This window comes from Canis lupus, chromosome 31, assembly GCF_003254725.2.
Source record: "Canis lupus dingo isolate Sandy chromosome 31, ASM325472v2, whole genome shotgun sequence".
NCBI classification, from domain to species: Eukaryota; Metazoa; Chordata; class Mammalia; order Carnivora; family Canidae; genus Canis; species Canis lupus.
The window spans coordinates 35,668,738-35,691,353 of record NC_064273.1 but is presented as its reverse complement, the minus strand read 5'-3'; the positions used below and the strand labels follow the sequence as shown (position 1 = coordinate 35,691,353).

The 22,616-nt window shown below is 56.9% G+C and overlaps 1 protein-coding gene across 4 annotated transcripts in view; it reads right to left on the bottom strand.

The window, feature by feature from the left end:
* The window catches only part of MX2 (MX dynamin like GTPase 2), a 33,444-nt gene extending 12,373 nt beyond the window's left edge, over positions 1–21,071 (bottom strand). The window contains exons 1-9 of one of the 4 annotated variants that reach the window (XM_035709327.2): positions 20,282–21,071; positions 20,120–20,200; positions 16,154–16,550; positions 10,329–10,649; positions 9,536–9,728; positions 7,744–7,878; positions 5,452–5,606; positions 5,142–5,280; positions 739–937 (exon numbers count right to left, since the gene is read on the bottom strand). In XM_035709327.2, coding sequence (XP_035565220.1) covers positions 739–937; positions 5,142–5,280; positions 5,452–5,606; positions 7,744–7,878; positions 9,536–9,728; positions 10,329–10,577 — 1,070 coding nt within the window. In that variant the 5' untranslated portion in view covers positions 10,578–10,649; positions 16,154–16,550; positions 20,120–20,200; positions 20,282–21,071. Of the gene's footprint in view, positions 1–738; positions 938–5,141; positions 5,281–5,451; positions 5,607–7,743; positions 7,879–9,535; positions 9,729–10,328; positions 10,650–15,194; positions 15,219–16,153; positions 16,551–20,119 lie in introns of those variants that run through there. The other 3 variants (XM_025462037.3, XM_035709330.2, XM_035709328.2) reach the window with 3 other exon arrangements.
* Positions 21,072–22,616: the final 1,545 nt, after the last annotated feature.

The following is a 22,616-nucleotide window of genomic DNA, read 5'->3' as shown; positions in this document are numbered from 1 at the left end:
GTGGGATGGTGGTGGCCAGGGCTTGGGGGAGGGGAAATAGGAAATAGGGACTTGCTCATCGCCAGGGGCAATATTTCAGTTGTGCAGGATGAATAAGTTCTAGAGGTTGCTGGCCAACATGGTGCCCGTAGTCAACAAGACGCAACTGTGCACTTAAAAAATATGTTGAGAGGTTAAGCGTTCTTGCCACAAGAACATTTTAAAATCAAATTTTAAAAAATGCACATGGCGCTTAGTAAGCAGCGGGCACTGTTCTAAGGGCTTTACAAAGAGTCATGTTCCGAATCCGTGAACAACCGATTTTAAGGGCACAGGAGGTTCAGGAGCTTGGCCAGGGCCATCCATACACCAGGAGGTCTGGCTGCAGGGTGTTGATGTACACGAGTCAGCGAGGATGCCACAGGAGCGCTGCTCGGAGGGCTTGTCATGCGAGGGCTGAGTCCCGACACGTGGGAACTCAAGGATTTACATTCGAAGCACGAGCATAAAAGCACGTCGATGCGCTTTCTTGTCCAGGACTTCGCTTTCCCAGGGACCTTGGGGGTGGGGGATGCTCCGAGTGTGGGTCCCTGCCCCAGCAACACTGGGCTCGACTAGGGACCTGACAGAGACACAAATTCTTGGTCCCCGCCCCAGAGTCAAGGTGGACACAGAAATTGCACACGCTTCTCTCTGTAACTTGGCAGCCACGTGGCCGGTTCTGGACGGCCGTCCTGGGATTGTCCTAAAGAAGCTCACCTGAAATACGGATGTGTTTGGAAGAACATCCTTTCCTTCTCGGTTGCCTCGGCCAGACTCAGCTGGTTTGTGATCTCCTCCTGGCCCCGGCACCTCACTATCATGTAGCCCTTCTGGAGATGGTATGTGAGGTTCTGCGCCACGTTCACCACGGTCTTTTCGGTGCCCCTGTCCACTAGATCTGGTTTGGTCAGGACTCCTGTGACGTGAGAAGCCAAAGACAGTGGCAAAGGTCAGTCTGGTCCTCAGATGTGCTTGAACGCTGCCAGGCTCTGGGATCCTTCTTCGGCCAAGACCCGTGGAGCCCTCTGGAGCTCTGATGGCCCCGTGCCTGAAACCGCATTCGTGCGTTCCACGGCCATCCCTCGGATCTGTGTCTTTATTTGCTCTCCCACTCGCTCAACCCAACCATTTCCTCATATAACCTATTGAACAAACGTGTCTGGGTGCCAGACACCTGGTGGCATGCGGCCTCAGAACTTAGCGGCTCCACCTTATTCCCCGCAGCAGCTCATCCCCTGCTGTACAGGGTGGGGGGTGTCTGTGTCCCCCTCTAGCGTGTCCTGTCACAGACTCACTCTGCCCTCTTCGTGTGGGTGGGTGTCTCCTCGGACATCGTCTTCTCTGCCTCCGTCTCTCCCATCTGTCCCCACACCCTCCCACTTAGATTGGATTGAAAGCTTTGAATTCTGAGTATCTATTTCTATTCGTGTTCTGGAGGTGTCAGATTGCCACTACGTTGTGTTTTTTGTTTTGTTTTGTTTTTTTTTTGGGTTTTTTTTTTTTTTTTTTGTCTGTTTAGGGTGGAAATCTAATGTCATCTTCTACTATCTTTGTCCTTGTTTTTGATTTGTGGTTAAGTCTGGCCATCTGGTCTCTCATTTCCTGAAACCTTCCTGGCACCCAAGCAGTTGAACTTCTCTCTCTCTCTCTCTCTCTCTTTCTGTTTTGCCTTCCTATTACCAAAGGTTGTCATTAAGAGCATAGCTTACGTTCATTAAAAGATTTGTGTGCACACAGACCGTCGTGTTCCCACAGGAGCCGACAGGTCTCTGAACCTGCACCTGCAACCTTCCATCAGTAGAGGAGAGGACCCCTCCTTGGAGCCAGCGGTCATTCAGGAAAGCCTAGATCGCTGAACTATATTCTGAGATAAACTAGGCAGATAATAAAGAGTGAGGCTTGCAATGAGTTCTCCCCCTCTCTGGAGTCAGGGGGTCTTCTCACCCAGTGTCTCAGTTTGAAGCCAAGAACTCAAGCAGGGAAAATCTCATGCCTCCATCGACAGCCTCCGCACATGAGCATCACCTAGGGTCCCAACTCCTGGGCCATGGAGAAAGGCACTGTCAATAACTTTTAGATGCCTTAGTTTTCTTCTTTTTAAACTCTTTCCTGAGTAGATTACATATTCCTATTGAATTTTAAAAATGCTTATTAAGTACACTGCTTTAGGTATTGAGAAAGTGGCAGTGAACAAGACTGCAAGTCTCTAATTTCGTGGCTATCCTCTCACCTTCTAGTGGGTAAAAGCCACATAAATTAGTCCAGTAATATACAAGAAACAAAGAGAAAGTATCTGATATTGAGAAGTGCTAGGCAGAGAGTTAAAATCCAGTCATGTGTTGGTCAACGAGCGCAGGCAGGGGGGCATGGTGCAGTGTTGGGTTGGGTGGACAAGGCAAGCTGAGATCTGCAGGAGAGGAAGGAGCCAGCCCTGCGAGGATGCAGAAAGAGCAGTCCAGGCCCTGGAGACGACAGCTACAATGGAGACCAGTGGGCAAAGCAGAAGCGATGACAACCACGATCAGAGAGGCATAGGGAGCCAGGTCACGGAAGGCTTTGGGTTTATGGTTTATGAATGTGAGGTGGTAACATTAGTGTAGAAGCAGAGGAGGGGCCTGACTTTGTTTACCTATTTAAAAACCAGTGGAGGGTGCACTGTGGGCAAGGTGAGTGCCTGGAGACTATAGGAAGAGGTGTGAGTCGCCCAGGCAAGAGATGATGGGGGCCTGGTCTAGTGGTGACTATGCAGATGGAGAGCAGTGGACAGACTTGGTATTAGTTTTGGAGACAGTCACCAGGACTCCAGCTGAATTAGCCATGGAAGCGGGGGAAGGAGGAGTCACGTGTGAGTCAGACTTGGTTCTAGAACTGGCAGGTGTGGTGCTGTGAGTGAGGTGGAGAAGCCATGGGAGAGAGATGAATTGAGGAAGCGCGGGGTATCGGGGGTTGTGTTGTGGTCACATTACCCTGGAGACATTTAATAGACATCCAAGTGGAGACATCAAGCCTAGGGAAAGGTAAGGGTCACAAATTTAGATCTGGGAGTTGCCAGCATACAGACGGACTCAAAGCCGTGGCCGGATCAGCTCGCCTAAGGAGCACGTGTGATAGAGGGGAGATCTCCGAAGCAAGTTTTGGGTTTCCGATATTTCGAGGTCAGAGAAATGAAGAGACACCCGGACAAGACTAAGAATGTGACGTCCAGTGGCCGGTGAAGGAGGAGACGGAGCACGCGTCGTGACCCTGAAGCCAAGAGGCTGTGCGTTAAGGCGAAGGATGGAGAGATGGCAAGAAGGAAGCAGTGGTGAGCCGTCTGACCGTGTCCGAGGTGGAGAAAGATGGGGACTGAGGAGCGACGGCAGGTTTGTTGGCATGGAGGGCATCGGTGACCTTAACAAATGCCACCTGTGTGCCATGGTGGCCACAGGAGTCCCACCGGAGTGGGCCGAGTAGACAATGTGCACTTAGCAGTGGAAGGTGGAGGACCCGCCTCGCGGACCACCTGCGAACATCCTGGCTCACAGTCCTTCCCGAAGCTTGGTGTCATGTAAACCACTGCTACGGTGGTGGTCACACTTGTTCTGTTTTCACCCTTTGGAAGTACGGTATAGATAGTCATTCGGCTCTCTTTTTAAAAAATTGTGGCAAAATACACCTAACGCGTGGGGGCAGGAGAACAACTCAACTAATGAGAATAGGATGCTTCCTCCTTCACTCCACCTTCAGTTATCCTGTTTTTAAACAACTGTGTGTCTTTAAAAATTGTGGCAAAGTCCGCGTAACATCAAAGCGACCGTTTGGGCCATTTGAAAGGGAACAGTTCAGTGGCATCCAGTTACTCATTGTTGTGCAACCCCCTCTGCCAGGATTGGTTTTCTTCTTGCAGAACTGAAACTCCGCATTCATCCACTAACTCCCAGTCGCCGCCCTCCTGTAAAGATACTAATATCCAGCTAGCTGACCCTACTAAACCGATGATGTTACCTACCGTGGCCATCGGTGAGCCATCCCTCCTGACCTAGGATTGAGAGAGGACAAAGAGCGTGGGCCCTACAATGACCGGGGTGACCCAAAGCCTGAGTGTTCTCTCTGGTGCGGTGTGTTGGTGATGCTTGGAGAAGTTGACAGAGAACGGGGCACAAGCGTGGTCTAGCGTAGAGTGAAACATTATTCATGAGGTGTGTGCCCCTCATATTCATTTCCAACCTTACTGGAAAACCAGGCCTTTATTTGGGAAGGCGCAGGAAAGGCAATTATAAGCCGAGTATGCGTTTAGTCAGGGGAATGACCTGCAAATCTGCAGGAGGGTCAGCTCTCTGGGTAGGCGGGATGATCGGTGAAGAAGTGATGCTGAGTGATAATATCACTAATAAAGAAATAGCAGCTATCAGTTGCTGAGAAAACTCTACGTGCCCAGACCTGAGTACCATCTTCATGGAGTCCTCCCAACCACCCAGCACTTAGGACTGTTAGTCCCATTTCATGGATGAAGACAGTGAGGCCAGGAGAGGTTAAATATATTACCCAAGGATACACAGCCAGTAGGTGCTAGATTAAGGATTTGAACCCCAGACAGTGCGCACTCTTAAACCGAGTTCCCTGTAATGCCTTCTAGGGTGACTTTTTTTTTTTTTTAAAGAAATTTAAGAGAACCTAGCTCCCCGCGAAGAGTTCTGCTTGAATACAAATCCTGCAGACTCCGGCACCCCAACATCAGCCCAGTAGAATGTCCACTGAGGTCTGTAGGAAGGTCTTTTCCACGTCAGGTGGCAACAACCTTACCTGCGGAATGGCGGAGCTGGTGGGCCAGGCTCTTTCTCCTTTCCCAACCGTTGTGGGAAACAGATAAGGCAGTTCTTGCCCCACATCCGGAATGGTTTGTGAATGCAAACGGGGGACGAGAGGAAGGAGGGTGGAGAACCTCCAAATTCTGGCCATGCATCTAACCCTGGCTGTGGGTGGAGATACCCACCCGTGGTGTGTGAATGCACCCTGAGCCCACGGAGCTCCTGCTGGGAACAGCACTTGCCTCTAATAGTGCTAGATTCTAGGACCTTCTAAATATATAAGAAGGCTCCCCCTCCCTCCCATCCTCTGGAAGCTTGGTTCTGTCTTCTTACCTATGGTCCTGTCTCCATTGGGGTCCACCTCCTGAGCCATGCTCAGCGCCTCCGTGGTGGCGATGTCCACGTTGCAGGGGACCACCACCAGGTTGATCGTCTCTTGCTTCTGGATGTAATTCTTGATGAGTGCCTTGATCTGATACCAAAAAACAACAACAAAAACCAAACGACACAAAGGAAGAGTGCGTACGTCTCCGGTCAACCAACACCACAAGGGAGGCAGTCCAAAGCCCCCGGGGCTCCCCACGAAGACCCAGAAGTCTCCCCATCTTCAGCTTGGCCCATTCCCAAGTTCCAGAAGGCCTACCTGCACTCCGATGTCCTGGGGCTGATTTCCCACAGCCACCCTGGTGATGCCGGGGAGGTCAATGAGGGTCAGATCGGGGACCTCAGGGGAGGTGATCTCAAGACTGATGAGCTCATGGCTGATGCCAAGTCCCTGCCCAGCTATGATGTTCTGAGCTGTGGAGGCCAAGAGAGGGGAAACCCAGAGTCCAGGTTAATGACCTGTCGGAGGAATAGCCGTTGTAGGGGTCTCTGGGGCCACTTCGGGGGCTATTGAACACATCAGCCTCCCTGAAAGTCTGGAGGAAAACATACCAATATGTTCACAACGGGATACGGATGGGTTCTAGTCTCTCTCTTTATGCTTTTTAATATTTTCCTGTGAGTGTTAATAATTTCCACAAATTCTTCCCCACTCTTCCCTCCAAACGGTGAAGCCCTGCATGGGGGCTGGACATAGGGACCTCCGCCTAAAGATAGATAGGGTGGAAATGATGGCGTGGTGTGTGACCAGCAATAAGTACATCGTGACCGCCGCCTGCTTTCTCTGGCGTGGCTTACCCTGGGGGAAGCTCACCTGTCCTGAGGACACCAAGCACCCCCGTAGAGGTAATAGGGTTCAAAGACAGAACGAATTTTTCTTTTTGAGCTGGCCTCGAGCTCTGCTGGTGCAAGAGGACGGTTTCCGCCCTCCCAGAGCGTGGCCAATGGGTGGACAGGGTCCCTGGGTCCGATGTCCGAAGGCACACACAGTTGTAATGAAAACTCAAGTGTCAGCAAAGAGGGCCCCTCAGTGCCATCGACGGGGAGCTTCCAGCACCCCTGCAAGCCGAGGCTCAGTGTGCCGAGAAGTGACATGCAGATGGGGATCCTGGGGATCTCCACCCCAGGGCTTCGCAGAGCACATCCCAAGGCCGGAAGGAGGACATGGAGGCAGAGCTGAGCATGTCTCCCCCGCCCCACTCCCCCCATCACTCCCCAGGTGCCCCGCTGTGCATGCACCTGGCTTGCCTGTCACTCACAGTGACGTCCCTCGGGCAGGTAGCGGCCACCAGACACACCAAGGGTATCTTGCCCCTTCCTGGGAGCAGCCCCCTGTAGGGACGCTGGAGTCTTCCCACAGGCTGTCAACTTCACAACCACGACAAGGACCAGCTAAGATGTCTTGGGCACACACCTCAGAGCCAGCCCCTGCTTCATGCACATGGGGCCCGAGCGGTCACGGGGGAGCCCTGAGTTCGGAAGGGTCCCCTCCTGGTTTACTAATCTGCTTTCACGGTCTTGAAATTCTTAGTGATTCTGAACCGAGGGGTCTTGCAGGATGACTGTGCTGGGCCCCCCAGTCACGCAGGTGGCCATGCTCTGGGCACGGGTTCTCGCACTCCGCGTGCGTGTGGCCCATCTGGGAGCCTGGTTAAAGTCCAGGTCCTGACCTGGCAGGTCTGGGGTGTCTCCCGGAGACTGCAGGGCCAATGAGCCCCCAGGCAGTGTTGCTGCTGCAGATCGGGGGCCACACCGAGGGGCCGGGGGCTAGACGGCTTGGGGAAATCAGAACTGAGATGGATGGTCTAGGGGAGGGGAGGTTTCGATGGTGAATATCAGGATTTGTGGGACACACATGCCAAGGACATAGGGGTTGCTGGTCACCCACTCGGGGGGGAGCATGGAGACATAAGGACAATGCTCCCCAGTCCCCTGGCCTTGTCCCCGAGGGTGGCCTCTGTCCTCACCACCTCCCTGCCTCCTCCACTTCTTGGAGTGAGCCCCAGAGCCCCGTGGAACAGGCAGTGAGGCCTGGAGTATCAGGGCTGCAAGAGCCCTGGGGGTGGTCATCTACATTCAGGGGTGAGCACAGGAATTGGGGGCAGGATGTCTGCCCTTTGGATGAAATCCCTCTGCTGAGCCATCTGAGGCCCTGGGACATGGGATTCTCGGGGAGCTGAGCTCCGGGGAGTGACGGGAAGGCCTCGCCCTCGCACGCTGTGTTTGTTACCAGTCACAGGACCCCCCACCCCATCCCGCATTCCGAAAGGCCTCCTCCTGGCTTAATAATGCGCTTTTATGCTCTCCAGAGCAGGGCCTCGGGACAGTGGGACAGCGGTGACCAGGACAGCAGGGAGTCCTGCGGGGGGCACTTCCCGCAGGAGGGGGCAGTGTGCGAGGCAGGAGGAGCAGCCCGTGGAAGAGCCTGGAAGGAAAGGCAGCGGGCTCGCTGGTGGGGACCAAGAAGCCCGAGGACCAGGAGGCAGAGAAGAGGCCAGGACGGCGAGCGAGCGGCCCCGGAGCCGCACCTGCAGAAACCCGGGCCTCCTACCTTGGCGGATCTCCTTCTCCACCTGGGAGGGGTCCTGGAACTGCAGCTCCGTCTTGCGGTAGCTGATCCTCCCCCTCCACGCCTTGTGCGGATCCCTCTTCAGCTTCAGCACCAGCGGGCACCGGGTCACGATTCCTGAGACAGCGTCCCGAACATTCTAAGTTCCCTTTAACAGGACGGTTCGCGGGGCCCCCTCCTCTCACCCCCTTCCCCCACCACCCCAAAGGACCTGCCCCAGTGTCCCCGTCTGAAATCTCGGTCCCTCGCCAGGACCGAGACTGGGGGGCCTGGACTGGACGGGCACAGAGGGTCGCAGGTCCGAGGACAGAGGCGTTTGGAGCTGCCCCCGGGGTCTGTTCTCTGTGGCCACCCAGAGCCTGCAGGCCACCACGGCCACAGTCCCCGCCACGATGCTGTGAGCTGAGGCTCTGCGTGTCTGAGGCCCCCCAGGACTCTTGGGCTGGAGTCGCACCTCCGGCTTTGGCCGTGGGGCCTGCACCTGTCCAGCTGGCCACTGTGGGCAGAGGACAGGTGGAAACGTGGGAGCGGTGGGATCTGTCCCCCCACCTCGAAGCCCCCTCACCCCAGGGGTCAGAGGGTGCAGGGAGAAGGCAGCAAGAGCCAGGGCAAGAGTCCAGACATCCAAAGGAGGCGGGTCAAGGGTGTTCTCAGGGCGCCGTGTGCAGCCCGAGCTCAGAAAGGCTGGAACCGCCCAGAGCTTCTTGGGCGAAGCCCCGGGCACTGCGTGCGTCCTCCATGTGCTGGCCCTTTAAGGGCTGCATCGTCTCCTCCTCCAGCCTGGGGACAGGCCCAGAGCCACACGCGTGTCACTGGCCTCCAGACCCTCCACCAAGCTGCACCTCTGCCCAGGATGCTGACCCCAGGGCAGAGCAGAGGAGCGACTGCTCCAAACCTTCCCTCTCTCATGCATCAGGTGCCCGCAGGGCTGAGCAGGACCTCACAGGACACCCTGACGTCAAGGACCCACTGCCAGTGGCCGGGAGAGGGTGCAGGCCGGGGTGCCCGGTGGGCAGCCCTCCGGGGTCCCCACGCCCTCCTCTGTGCCTGGGGGCGGCCTAGGCGAGACGGCATCGGTGGCCCCCAACCCCTGGGTTCGGGTCGGGTCTGGGACCAAGGGAAGGGACCAGGATGGAGCCTCCCCCCAACCCACTTGGAGGGTACCGTCTCCTCCCTGCCTTTTCTCTTTATTTCATTAAATTGTAAATGTACGACAGCCTCTTAACTCCACACACTTGATTATTTTCTTAAAGGAAAACAGTGGGGACACCTGGGTGGCTCCGCGGTTGAGCATCTGCCCTCAGCTCAGGGCATGATCCTGGAGACGTGGGATCGAGTCCCACATCAGGCTCCCTGCATGGGGCCTGCTTCTCCCTCTGCGTGTGGCTCTGCCTCTCTCTCTGTGTCTCTCATGAATAAATATATAAAATCTTAAAAAAAAAATAAGGGAAAACCGTGTGTCTTAGCACACTACGATCCAGGCTAATCACTTTTCCAAACATCTAGAACATTCTTCACATGTCACCCGAGACTCTACAAACTCCACGTGATCCAAGAAACATCTCCACGCTCTCACGGAGACCACTGGGAAAACGCCTCCACTGACACAGGCCCAGCGAGAGCTACTTGGTGCCAAAGGGGGGGTCTGAAACCCAGGGGCAGCGGGGATCCCCCCGGCCCCGCCAGCCCAGGCCACGCGCTGGGGACCTCAGCCTGCCCGGGCCTGTCTGCAGCCGCTGGCGCCCCAGGGGTGCTCCGTGGCCTGCGAGCTTACCGCTGCCCCTGGGGAGGGCGACCCCCGACAGCGCCTCCAGCACGGAGCTCTTGCCCGAGCTCTGGTCCCCGATGACGGCGATGGCCGGCAGGGCCAGGTCCTGCTCCACGCCCAGCGCCCGCAGGGAGTCAACGAGGTCGATGCAGGGGCGCACCTTCTGCTCATACTGGCTGTACAGGCTCTTCTCGGGGCCCTGGAAGAGGCACGGCACACTTGGCAGCCTGGCCTCGGAGGGGAGCGTCCTCGTCGTCGGGACGCTGTGGCAGGATGGGTGCCTGTCTTGACGTCGGGACGCAGACAGGAGGTGGCCGTCCCCCCCTCAGGGAGTACCCCCTCCCGCTCCTCTTCCTGCAGGGGCTTTGCTCCTGCTGATGTGGGGATGGCCGGGCTGGAGGTGCCCCGCTGAGCGGGGCCCTACCCGGGGTGGGAGCTCCTGGCCAGAGGGAGGACCAGCAGCAGCCCCTGGGCAGCCGCGCGGGGGAGGGGTTGGGGGGCATGGGTTAGCAATGGGGGCCCCGCATGGCCTCGTATAGCCCTGTGACCACAGACGCTGCAGGAGAAGCTCCCCCCGCAGGGAGGGAGACCCCAGCATCTGGAACAGAAGCCCCAGGCTTGTTGCCCCAGAGTCTGGGTATGTCCCTGGTGCTCGTTGGAGGTGCCTGGGAGACGGCAGGGCACCAGCTTTTCTGGTGGGATTGGACCAGACTCGGTGGGTTTACGGTCGTGGCTGGGGTGCTCACCTCCAGCCAGCAGCTGGAACGCACCCTTCCTGAAGCCCCTCTGCATGACCTACCTTTGCCATCTGTTGGTGCCTGCTTCCTTCTAGTTGCTGGGGGTTCAGTGTCAGCAAATTGAACTCCTTGGCGAGATAAACCGGATCCTGCACTCCCACCTGACAGTTTGGGGGATACATCATTTGCCTTGCTGCCGTGTCAGATGGCGGCGGCTGCTGCTGGACAAAATTCATTTCTTTTTCTGGTTGCTGTCGGGGAATAACCACATTGTGCCTCCGATATGGCCGAGAACCGTGGGCCTTAGACATGAGTGGTCACGTAGTCCGAGCCGGTGGGAGCGCTCCCCCTTGCTCAGCACCTCCAAGTCTTCTCGGCGAGCTCTGCAAAGACACAGGGTGCAGAGTGGCTCAATGTCCCCAAGCAGTCCCCTCCCAGGCTGGACCTTTGCCGGCCCCTGCCTGGCCCAGCCCCATACAACCCACCCCTGCATGGAGACACAGGCCAGATTGGGTGGGGGGACAGGCCTCTGAGGCCTCTGGGGCTGGGGGGGGGCAGGGGAAGGGGACACCTGCTGTGTATCGGTTTGCTATAGTTTCAAATCCACTTGTTTGTGAGTTATGTGAAGTTGTTTAGATCTGGGGGGTGAATCTGCTTTCATGGAGGAAGCGGTGTCACCACGGACACCTGTTGTCACTAAGCAGTGGCTGCTGATGGGCACCACTGGGGACTTAATGATAAGAACAGGGACAAGGGGGCACCTGGGTGGCTCAGCAGTTTAGTGCCGCCTTCAGCCCAAGTCATGATCCTGGGGTCCTGGGATCAAGTCCCACATCGGGTTCCCTGCAGGGAGCCTGCTTCTCCCTCTGCCTGTGTCTCTGCCCCTCTCTGGGTCTCTCATGAATAAGTAAATAAAATCTTTAAAAATAATAAAGAGGTGGTTAAGGCAAAACGAGGTCCTAGGGGCTGATGGCCCTGATCCCGTCTGACTGGTGTCCTTGGAGGGAGGGATTAGGACACGGATGCGCACAGCGGGACCAGAGCGACGGCCGTGTGGAAAGGTGGCCGTCTCCACGCCGAGGAGACAAGCCTCCGAGGCGCCTCCACACCTTGAGCTTGGACTGCCGTCCTCCAAGACCTTGAGAAAATAAAACTGTTGTTTAAACCACCCGGACGGCGGCACTTCGTTTATGGCGGCCTGAGCAGAGTGACAGGAGGACCTAGTAGGCGTCGTGTGCTTTCAGGCACGGGGATGCAGATAAGGTGTCCGCCTCTGGCCCCTACTTTCGGGCAGGGAGACGCCCCCACCCCACTCAGACAAACAAGCCTTCCAACCAAGAACGCTTCAACAGTACAGCTCCCGGTGATGATGGCGCGTGTGGAAGAAAGGCAGGCCCGAGACTAGAAATAATTGTCCCTGAACGACTGCAGCCGGGTAGCTGGGGGCGGGGGGAGGCTCTCTTTGAAGATGTGCCTGTAACAGGAAATACGCTGAGCAGAGGAGCGAACCTTGGAGGGGGCTGGCTGGCAGGCAGAGGAAATGCAGGTGCAAAGGTCCTGTGGTCAGGATAAGCTCAGAGAATAGGAAAGGGTTGGTGTGACTCTGGGCATTGGGAGGGTATGGCGGAGGGCCAGGTGACACTGTGAGCTGTTAAGTGACATGATGACTACTCACATAGCGGAGCCTAGGTAAGGAGGGCAGGTGGCGTGGATAAGGGGCAAGGGCACGGCGAGGCACAGCGATCACACAAAGCCAGCGTCCCAGGTTTGGGGCCGACCGCCACCAGGCCCGGGGACCCAGAACTCTCTCCGTCCTGGAGTTCTTCTCTGCACCCTACGTACGTGCTGACCGGCTGAATTCTCACCACCGCCCTGTGCTCCCCGGGATCTCGCATTCACAGGTGAGGTCGCGGAAGGGCGGGGTGGCCGGCCGCTAAGCTGTGGGGGCTGACACCCGCCCCCAGGTGGGGAGGGCGGGTGTGTGTGTGTGTGTGTGTGTGTGACACAGAAGTGGTCACTACCACCTGCAGAGCGGCCCTCGGGCGCCTGCCTGGGTCCGCCCCACCCTGCAGCTGCGCTGGGGGCTTCCCTGAAGCCGCAGTGGGCCACCTGCCCTCACCTGCCCTCACCTGCCCTCACCTGCCCGGCTCCCCAGCATGCACGACGCTGCGGGGGAGCCGAGTAAACCCTCTGAGACCAGCTCTGACCCTTGGGGGCTGTGACCACCTCTGTCCCACCCCTCAGCCGGGCACGTTCCTACCCGGGTCCTGGAGGCCCACTCGCGACGGGGCCCATCGCCCTCCTGGGGTTGGCTGCACTTGCCCAGACCCCGCTCCCCACACACCTGCGCACGGGCTCCCGCCTTAGGCTCTGCTTCTGGGGGCGGGAGACGGAGCAAAAGCAAGGAGACTCCGTGGTTGGCACACCAAGTGGCGGCACCGTCTCTCAGAGGATGAACTTCAGGATCTGATTTCAGGAAATCGGATCCTCGGAAACCAGGGTTGGTTTTGACACCCGTCAGCACTGGACAGGGGTCTGGGGGCCAGAGTCGCCGTGGGGGCGGCCCTGCACAGTCTTCACCGTGACACGCGTGGCGGTGCCAGCGGGCCGAGAGCGGTGGTGTGCTACGGGCTCGGGCCAGGCCCCGCCGGCCCAGGAGGACAGGCCCAGTGCGGGCCCACGGGACCGAGGCGTCTCGGGGCCGCTCCCTCCCCAGCTGCGTGGGAGCCCCTGGCAGGAGGCCTGCCCATTTCTGTCTTGTTTTATGTTCTTTAAAAAAAAAAAAATTTAAGCTTTGAATGTTCAGCAAAGGAGCCACTGGAAGCTCCATGCCAGGCTTTGTCTCTCCGCCTTCGAAGCTCCCCGTTTCTCATGGAGGGGGTGCTCGGAAAGCCGGGTCCAGGGGCAGCTCGTCTGGGGGGGAAGGGGCCCTGGCCTTCCTGGCATTGCTGGGACTGGACCTGACACTTGGGTTTGAGCTCGAGGGAGGCAGGGAAGGCGCTGTTCGGAGGGGCCAGCCCCGCGGGAGGAAGCCCCGGGAGGCCTTCGGGTAGAAGATGTCCTCTACCTTCATCTGTGCACCTACAAAGTCACCGTCTTGCTCTCTACTTGATTGTCACCTGTCACCTCGTGACGGCAGGGACTGTCTTCTGCATGCCAAGCCCCCTGTTCCAGGGCACGCGGCAGGCGGCAGGTGCTCCTGGACTCGGGCCACATGAACAAACGAGGGAAGGGACCGCTACCTTCCCTGCAGTGACTGGAAAGGCCACTGTCCCAGGGCAGGATCCGCTGGCACCAGCACCCTGGATGGGCCCTGCTCCTGGGGACCCCAGCAGTGCCCGCTGGGCCATCCCTCTCCGCCAGTCCCACTCGCGGCTCGCTCACGAGGGCTCAGGTAGGTGTGCGAACTCCCAGGGCCGTCCACACCTGTGCCAGCTGGTGCCCTGAGCCAGAGCTCGGTCGTGCCCTCTGCTTACAGGCAATGACAGGCTCCCCTGGAGGAGACACTTCGTCTATACCGCCAGCACCCTGGTTTCCTGCGCGTGTTCTACCCCGTGCTGTTCGCATCCTGTGCCAGCACTTCCGGTCCCCCCGTGGGTGAATGTTGAGCACCAGACGGTGGAGCAGAAACTCAGGAGCTGAGGATGCCCAGGTGCCCCCCGCAGCCGGCCCGGCCCGGTGGTGGGTGTCCTGCGTGGGCGGCCCCCCTTCCTAACACACCGCCTGCATCTCCTGCGCAGCAAACCCAGTCGTGCACCTGTCGGGAGAGCCGCATCGCCTGGCGCTGGCTTTCCAGAAAGAGGCTCTCAGAGCATCCCTCCCTCTGACTGGGGACCAACACGAATTCCTGGGTATCTACGGGGAGTTTCCTTCTTCCAGGTGCCCTTCATGTCTCTGAGTTTGAGCCTTTGATGTTTTCAGCATCTGATGCTTTTCCACTCGACCATGTCCCCGCCTTATCCTGCTGCCCCGCAGAATCCTGGTTTCACCTGACGGCCGCTTCCGCCTGCCCCTCAGCAAGTTCAGAGACCCTGTGACCCTGGCCCCACTGACATCAGCTCTTTTCGGGTTCCCCGGGTCCGGTTCCGACGTGGGGGCTCCCCCTGCAAACCCAGGCAGTTCTCAGACACCGGCAGGGCTCAGCTCCGACCCTGTCTGCCCGGAGACGGCATCAGACCCCATATGCAGGGCGCAGTCCCCCGAGCCCACCCCGCACCCCCCTCCCGATGCCGGCCGCACGCCCCCGGCTCCCACATGAGCCTCGGCCCCACGCCACAGATTGGAGCTCCTCGGCCTCCTGCTTTCACGTTGCTGGAGCGGCTCACAGAGCCCCGGGCAGCGCTTACTAACCAGCCTGCTAAAGGATGTGATCGATGATATATATGAACGAACAGCCAGATGGAGAGACGTGAAGGGGGTGGGGGTCCCAGGAAAGGACGGGGAGCTCCCCTGCCCTCCCCTGCACCCACCCCCCGCCCCCACAAGCTCACCGACCTAGAAGCTCCCTACCCAGTCCTTTTGGGTTTCACGGAGCCTTCATTACACAGGCAGGACTGACTGAGTCATGGGCCACTGGGTGACCCAGCCTCCAGCCCCTCTCCCACCCTGGAGGTTGGGGTGGGGGCGGGACCGGAAGCTCCAACCCTGCACCCACATGGCCGGCCCTCTGGGCACCAGCACCCGCCCTGGGGTGGGGGGCCAGAGGTCACCTTCATCAATATAACAGAAGATACCTCTAGGACTCTCAACACATAGGAAATTCTAATGGTCTTTGGAGCTGTGAGCCAAGACCTGTGGACGGAGACCAGATATATATGAGAAATATATTTTGGTCATCTGGATGGTCAAATATGTGTTTCTTACAAATCACAATATTCTACCATGTAAAACGTCTCCACTTTTTTTTTTTTTTTTTAGGTAAAACCGACCTCAAGGACAAATCCGTCGGTTTACATAAGGAAATCATTTAAGTTCTATTAACCTCCGTGATATAAATACACAATAAACGACTTTGCAGAGGGTCAAGCTGGAGGAGTTGGCTCTCCGGGTGAATCGAGTGCTCCCCTTCATTCAAGAGTGAAGGATGCGATCCGTCTGGGCACCCCCCTTAGCAGCAAGGAGGCTCACAAGCAAATCATGGGTGGTCTAGGGTCGTGGGCATTGCCGTGCTCCTTGGCTCCGGTCCCTAGTGTCTCATCAGGTCTTATCCTCGTTTTATGATTTTGCAAGAAGTGAGAATTTAGGGTCCCCAGGAAAAGGAAGTTGAGCTACAACTTTCTTGACATCAGAAAGGTCATGTTAGGCCCCGGCCACCCCGGATCTAGGCCTGACCAGCACTACTTCCCCAAAACACGCTTCTTCAGGAAGGTCCTGGGATATGTCGAAATTGCACAAGAATAGACCCCGGTAGTTTAGGATTTTAAGGCAAGAAAAGAACCAAAGAAGCAGCAGCCACTACGAAGCCAGGAGAGAGCCTCGTGGGATCAGGGAGTCAATCGGTCCCAGCGTCGGCTCAAAACAAAGATTGGCCAACACGCTCCTGAGCTGTCACTGCAGGATCCGAACCCCCTGAGCGCTCAGGTGCCAGACCAACTGGGGTGCAGAACTGACGGCGTCGCCTCTGGCCGGCCCCGTGGCTTCCGCCGCCCAGCACCCCGACTCTGGCGCTTAACATGGCTTTTGCCCCTGGGGCGCCTGGGTGGCTCAGTCAGCTAAGCACCGGCTCTTGATCTCAGGGTCTTGAGTTCGAGCCCTGCGTTGGGCTCCACGCTGGGTTGTGGAGCCAAAAAAAAGAGAAAAAAAAAAAAGATGGCTTTTGCCCCAATTGCACGCTGCGCTCCCCACTGCACGCGCCCCCTCGTGAACATGCAAGCGCCCCAGCTTAAACCTTGCCCAGTTGTGTTGTTTGAGGACGTGCTGCTTGGGGAAATAGCCCCCGTGTTCCCCTTTGCTTCCTCCAAGGACACTATTCTTGTCCTTGTCCTATTCTTTGGCTTGGTTGGTCGTGCCCTTTGGCTCCCGGAGGCCAACAAGGGGCGAACCCATTTTCGGTAACAGTTTTATGAGCATTTTACAGCAGGGCAGGCGAGTGATGGTCTTTAGGAATCTCTGCGTTCTCTGCCTTTCCTGGTGGGAGCTGGCGGGAGCGGGAGGAGAGGTCTCAGCTGAAGACACGGGTGTGCAGAGAGAGGCCCGGGCAGTGCAGAAACACCGCTCCCGGGATTCGTGTGCGCGGCAGGATGGAGGCAGCACGATCCCATCAAGTGAGCAGCACGGAGTTGTCCCTGGTGAGATGGACAAGATAAAGGGGGGCACGCACGGCACAGCGTGCCAGGGAGGAGACGCACGGGCAGGAGAAAGATGGCCTGTCTGACACGGGGATCACAGAGGCCGCCCCCAGAGAGCGGATTTCCTTCCCTCCTTCCCTCTCGTCGGGTGGGAAAGCACCCAAGGGGGACCTTGCGTGCCCCCACTCCCAACCAGACCCTGCAGGGGGAACGGGCTGGAATCTGCTTACAGGGGTTGAGCCAGCAGCCAGAGGAAGAAGGGGTCCTCCGGGTAGGTAAAGGGTGGGACGCTAGGAGGACCCAGGCCGAGGATAGAAGGAGGCCGACCGGAGGGGAGGGCTCCCTGGCCCCTGAGGACATGCAGTCTGGCCCAAGGGACAATAATCGGGGGACGAGGGAATTGCTTTACATCATCCCTGAGACTCTGCCTGCATCCTTGGTCACTACAGGGCCTCGTCTTTGGATGGTCTCATCCTTCCCTGCAGGAGACAGAGCAGGGGTGCGGCTGGACCCCAGGACGTGTCACAAAACCCAGCCTGTCTGTCCACCCAGGCCACAGACAGCACAAGCTCAGAAGGCTCACCTGAGCTCAGTCTCCCCCCTCACCCTCAATCTGGACTCTCCTGGTGTCTCTGTCCACCATCTACCCAGTCCTGGTGCAGCTGGGACAGAGGGACCCGAGGGAGTGACCTGCCGCTGGGTCCATGGAGACAGTGACCCCTCTGCCGAAGGCACCCCCAACTCGTGACAAGGTGACCTATGTCACAGGTAAGCCCCCCGGACGACATGCAAGTGAAGAGAAGGAATGACCCAGGATCCTAAGGCGATGGTTCCCAAACTGTGCGCCCGGGCACCCTGGGGAACCTGAGCAAACATGCAGGGGCTTTGTGGGGTATTTAAAGTTTCTCTTTCTGAAATAAATTAATTAAATTAATCTTAAAAAAAAAAAAAGAAGAAGAAAGAAAAGAAAACACATTGCTGAGGGCTACCATCAAGGAGGGTAGACTTTGCATCTGGATCTTGAAGACCACCCCCACGCCCCCAGGGCTTGTTCCTCCTGCTTTTCACGTGTTTGGAACTTCCCCGGAGCCCTGCCAATCCCCAGAGGCGGCTCTGCAGGTGGGAGGGCCCGAACCTCAGCGTCAGCGCCCCTACCCCGCCCTGGGGGCCTTGCCTCCCGGACCTGCCCGGGGCCTGGTTCTGCAGAGGAGTTGCAACCTGTTTGCAACTTGTCCTCCTTTGACCTGGCGTCCTGCTGCTGGGTCTTCAAGGTTATTGGCCTAGAAGTGCAAAGATTGGGCCTGAACCCTAGGACCACTCAGGCCAGGCGGGGGACAGTCTGCTTCCTTCCACACTAATTAAGAAATGTGTTTCTCCTGAAAGCACAACACCGTGTCAAAAATCTGGTTCACGGAGATTTTGTCATAGTTTCCAGGAAAGAGAAAGTAAGGTGTGACCACTCCCAGATGTGAGTCTAGACCTCCCCTCAGTCCCTGGCTGAAGCCCAGGGACTCTGTGAGCCGCGGGGAGGAGCCGGTGGTCCAACCGTCCTGTAGAACCTGCAGGAATTGCTCCCGTGTCGCGGGTGACCCTGCGGCCAGGATTCAGGTCCTGTGCAACCTGAGAGCCATCACAGCGCCCTGAGGTATGTTCCCCAAATAATGCCACATCTGCGGGCGGGGACCAGACGCTGGAAGAGGCGAGGAAGGACTCTCCTCCACAGTCTGGGAAGGCCCCAGCCCTGCCGACACCCTGGGTCTCCGACTTCCAGCCTCCAGGGCCAGGAGCCGAGAAGCCTCTGCGGTCGAAGGCGCCGAGAGTGCGGGACACTTGGTTTCGGGGGCCCTGAGACACTAACACCCTGCAAACGCCACCCCTTGCTGGGCCGACCTGGCATCAGCGACTCTAAGTGACCCTTCGAAGGCTCCATCCTGCACTGCGAGCCACGACGGGGGGTGGTGGATGTCAGAAGCCAGGTGCCCCGTCCTTTCAGGGGAGCCCCTTTTCCAGCGTGCCGCTAAGGTGGCCCAGTGCCACCAATGCCACAAGCAAGAAGGCACCTGAGGCCCCGAGACCAGTCCCAACGTGTGTTTTCTTCCACAATACTGGGCAATTAAATCAGTCCTCTCACATGTACCCCCAAACTAGCACCCGACGCCACAGGCTGAAGGCTCAGGCCTGGCAGCTGGCTCCTGCACACACCGCACCCCCATCCGGCCCACTGCAGACGTTATGCGCAAGCCCACGGTGTCACCTGTGCCCTGACCCACTGGCTGCAGATCGGAGGTTCCAACCACCCCCACCTTGGGACGGAATAATTAGCCAGAGCGGCTCACAGAACTCAGAGAAACAGGTCACTTACGAGGTTACTGGGTTAGCAGTAGGGGACAGACTCAAGAGCCAGAGAGGGAAGAGATGCCCAGGCGAGGTCTGGGGGGAAGGGTGGAGCTTCCGTGCCGCCGGGCCCACCCTCCCCACAGCTCCACCCCATGCTCCCCGGCCCTGAAGCGCTCCAAACCCTCCCCTTTTGCGGTTTTTCTGGTGGCCTCGTCGTCGCACAGACACAATGGATGGAGTCAAAGGCCAGTGGAGATGCTTCGACCCCCAGTGGTTCTCCTTCCCTGGAGCTCAGGGGGTGGGGCTCAAAGTTGTAACCCTAATGCTGGGCCAGCCCTTCCCTGAGATGCTTTCCAAAGTCACCTCATTAACATCACAGAAGACAATGCGTGCTCCCCTCCCCGCCCCCTTAGGAAATCCCAAGCGTTTCCGGAGCTCTGTGCCAGGAACAGGATGAAAATCACATTTGGGTCCGCTTTTGGCCCAGGGCGTGACGCCGGGGTCCCGGGATCCAGTCCCACATCGGCTTCCCCCGCAGGGACCCTGCTTCTCCCTCTGCCTGTGTCTCTCTCTGCCTCTCTCTCTGGCTGGGTCTCTCATGAATAAATAAATAAAATATTTTTCAAAAAGCACATTTTATAGGTCAAATATTTTTCTCTGGTATTTGTATAGACTGCAAAATGATCCCTGCAGTAAATCTGGTTAACATCCGCTTCCGGACATACAGTTTTCTCCTGATAAGGGCTTTCAATACCTACTTCCCAAGCAGCTTTCAAACACGCAACACAGCGTTGTTAAGTACATTGTCACTGACTCCGGGGATGTGATATAGAGCAGGTGACCAGCGCTAACGAGGCTTATCATAATTGACAACATCACGGGGGCGCAAAGCTCCCACCCCACCTCCGGATGTGTGTGTGCACCCTGCGTGCCCAGCCAAGCGTTCCCAGAAGCCGCCCCTTTGTGGCCACAGGGCTTTTGGTCAGATTCAGGGTGGGGGCCTGCCCGGTGCTGCGAGGCCAGCCACCCCCTCTCTGGAAGGCACTGGGTCCCAGCGCCAGCACAGGCTTTCCCAAATCTCACATGGGGCAGCTTCAGAAATGTGCCCGTTAGCCTCCTGCCCTGTGGCACAAGCCACGTTTCCTGGAAAGCCCTCTGAGGAGGTGCCCCTGCTGCGGGAAGACGCCGTGAAGCCGCCCACCCCGCGTGCCCGGGGCACCCGCTCTTACCTCTGCAACCGATGCCAGCAGAGTCATCCTGCCCTCCTTGGCTTCCTGCTTATATATGCTGAGTGGATCACTCCTCCTGAGCTGCAGGGAGAGAAATGAAACCAAATCTCCCGGCCACAGAAATGAAACCAAAGCAGCAGCACACACCCCTCCACGACTCACGCTGTGGTCCTCAGCCTCCGGCGGCATTGGGGGGTCCCGGGGGGCCAGGGCGCACTGGCGGGCAGGGTGCTGCTCCGAGCCCCGGGGTCTGCGGCCCGGGAATCTGCATCGCCGAGGAGTCCTCAGCGGGAGGCTGGTGTCCGGCCACACTCGGAGACCCAGCGCCTAGAGCAGCGCGGTCCTGAGGACGTCGGGGAGCGCGGGGTGCTCTACCCGTTGCTGTGCAATACGGAGGGGCATCTAGAAGGAGGCTAGGGAGCCTGAGGGCTTGCCATCTTACTCGGCTCCATCCTAACTGACTTGCCCCTCACGTGTGGCTCCCATCCCGGGGGGTCTGCAGGTCTTGATCTGAACGTCCTGGGACGGCCGGGGGCAGCGCGCCGGAGCCACACGGGGCCAACGTTAAGCGCTGAAAGCCCGGAGGAGGGACGTCCACAGCTTCCCGCAACGCCCCATTCTTTGGGTGCACGCCCTCGCTCTGCTGTGGGGTCCCTGCCCGGGGAGAGCCCTCCACCGGGACCACGAGAGGGCAGGGGCCACGCTGAAGGCAGCTCCCAGCTGACCCGCTGGTCCTAGGTCAGGTCACCTGCAAAAGTGCAGGCGTGTGCCCAAGGGGTCCCGGAGGTCCCCTGCTCTGTGAGTGGAAGTGAGCCAGGCCTGCCCAGCCCCAGAGCGCAAGAGTGGGGAGCCCCGGGAGCCCTCAGGAGGCCAGGGCTGCGCAGGAAGGCAGAAGCAGACCTCCATCTGACGCTCCCCCAAATCGAAACTAACACTAGATAAAAATCATAAAAAAAACAAAACCAGAGCAAACCAAACCAAGCACTTCTTTGTTCCTTCATTTTACTTCCTGCCCTTGTGAGCAAGTTTTCCTTTAAAGAAGGCTTTTACAATCCCTATCAAAATACCATGGACTTTCTTCACAGAGTTAGAACAAATCATTTTAAGATTTGTGTGGAATCAGAAAGGACCCCGAATTGCCAGGGGAATTTTAAAAAAGAAAACCATAGCTGGGGGCCTCACAATGCCAGCTTTCAGGTTGTACTACAAGGTTGTGGTCATCAAGACAGTGTGGTACTGGCACAAAAACAGACACATAGATCAATGGAACAGAATAGAGAACCCAGAGGTGGACCCTGAAGTTTATGGTCAACTAATAATCGATAAAGGAGGAAAGACTATCCACTGGAAGAAAGACAGTCTCTTCAATAGATGGTGCTGGGAACATTGGACATCCACATGCAGAAGAATGAAACTGGACCATTCTCTTGCACCAGACACAAAGATAAACTCAAAATGGATGAAAGATCTAAATGTGAGACAAGATTCCATCAAAATCCTAGAGGAGAACACAAGCAACACCCTTTTTGAACTCGGCCACAGTAACTTCTTGCAAGATACATCCACGAAGGCAAAAGAAACAAAAGCAAAAATGAACTATTGGGACTTATTCAAGATAAAAAGCTTCTGTACAGCAAAGGATACAGTCAACAAAACTCAAAGACAACCTACAGAATGGGAGAAGATATTTGCAAATGACGTATCAGATAAAGGGCTAGTTTCCAAGATCTATAAAGAACTTATTAAACTCAACAGCAAAGAAACAAACAATCCAATCATGAAATGGGCAAAAGACATGAACAGAAATCTCACAGAGGAAGACATAGACGTGGCCAACATGCACATGAGAAAATGCTCCGCATCACTTGCCATCAGGGAAATACAAATCAAAACCAAAATGAGATCCCACCTCACACCAGTGAGAATGGGGAAAATTAACAAGGCAGGAAACCACAAATGTTGGAGAGGATGCGGAGAAAAGGGAACCCTCTTACACTGTTGGTGGGAATGTGAACTGGGGCAGCCACTCTGGAAAACTGTGTGGAGGTTCCTCAAAGAGTTAAAAATAGACCTGCCCTACGACCCAGCTATTGTACTGCTGAGGATTTACCCCAAAGATTCAGATGGAATGAAACGCAGGGACACCTGCACCCTGATGTTTCTAGCTATTGTGGAAGGCCCAACTTCCACAATAGCCCAACTGTGGAAGGAGCCTCAGTGTCCATCGAAAGATGATGGATAAAGAAGCTGTGGTCTGTGTATACAATGGAATATTCCTCAGCCATTAGAAATGACAAATACCCACCATTTGCTTCAACGTGGATGGAACTGGAGGGTATTATGCTGAGTGAAGTAAGTCAATCAGAGAAGGACAAACAGTGTATGTTCTCATTCATTTGGGGAATATAAATAATAGTGAAAGGGAATATAAGGGAAGGGAGAAGAAGTGTGTGGGAAATATCAGAAAGGGAGACAGAACATGAAGACTCCTAACTCT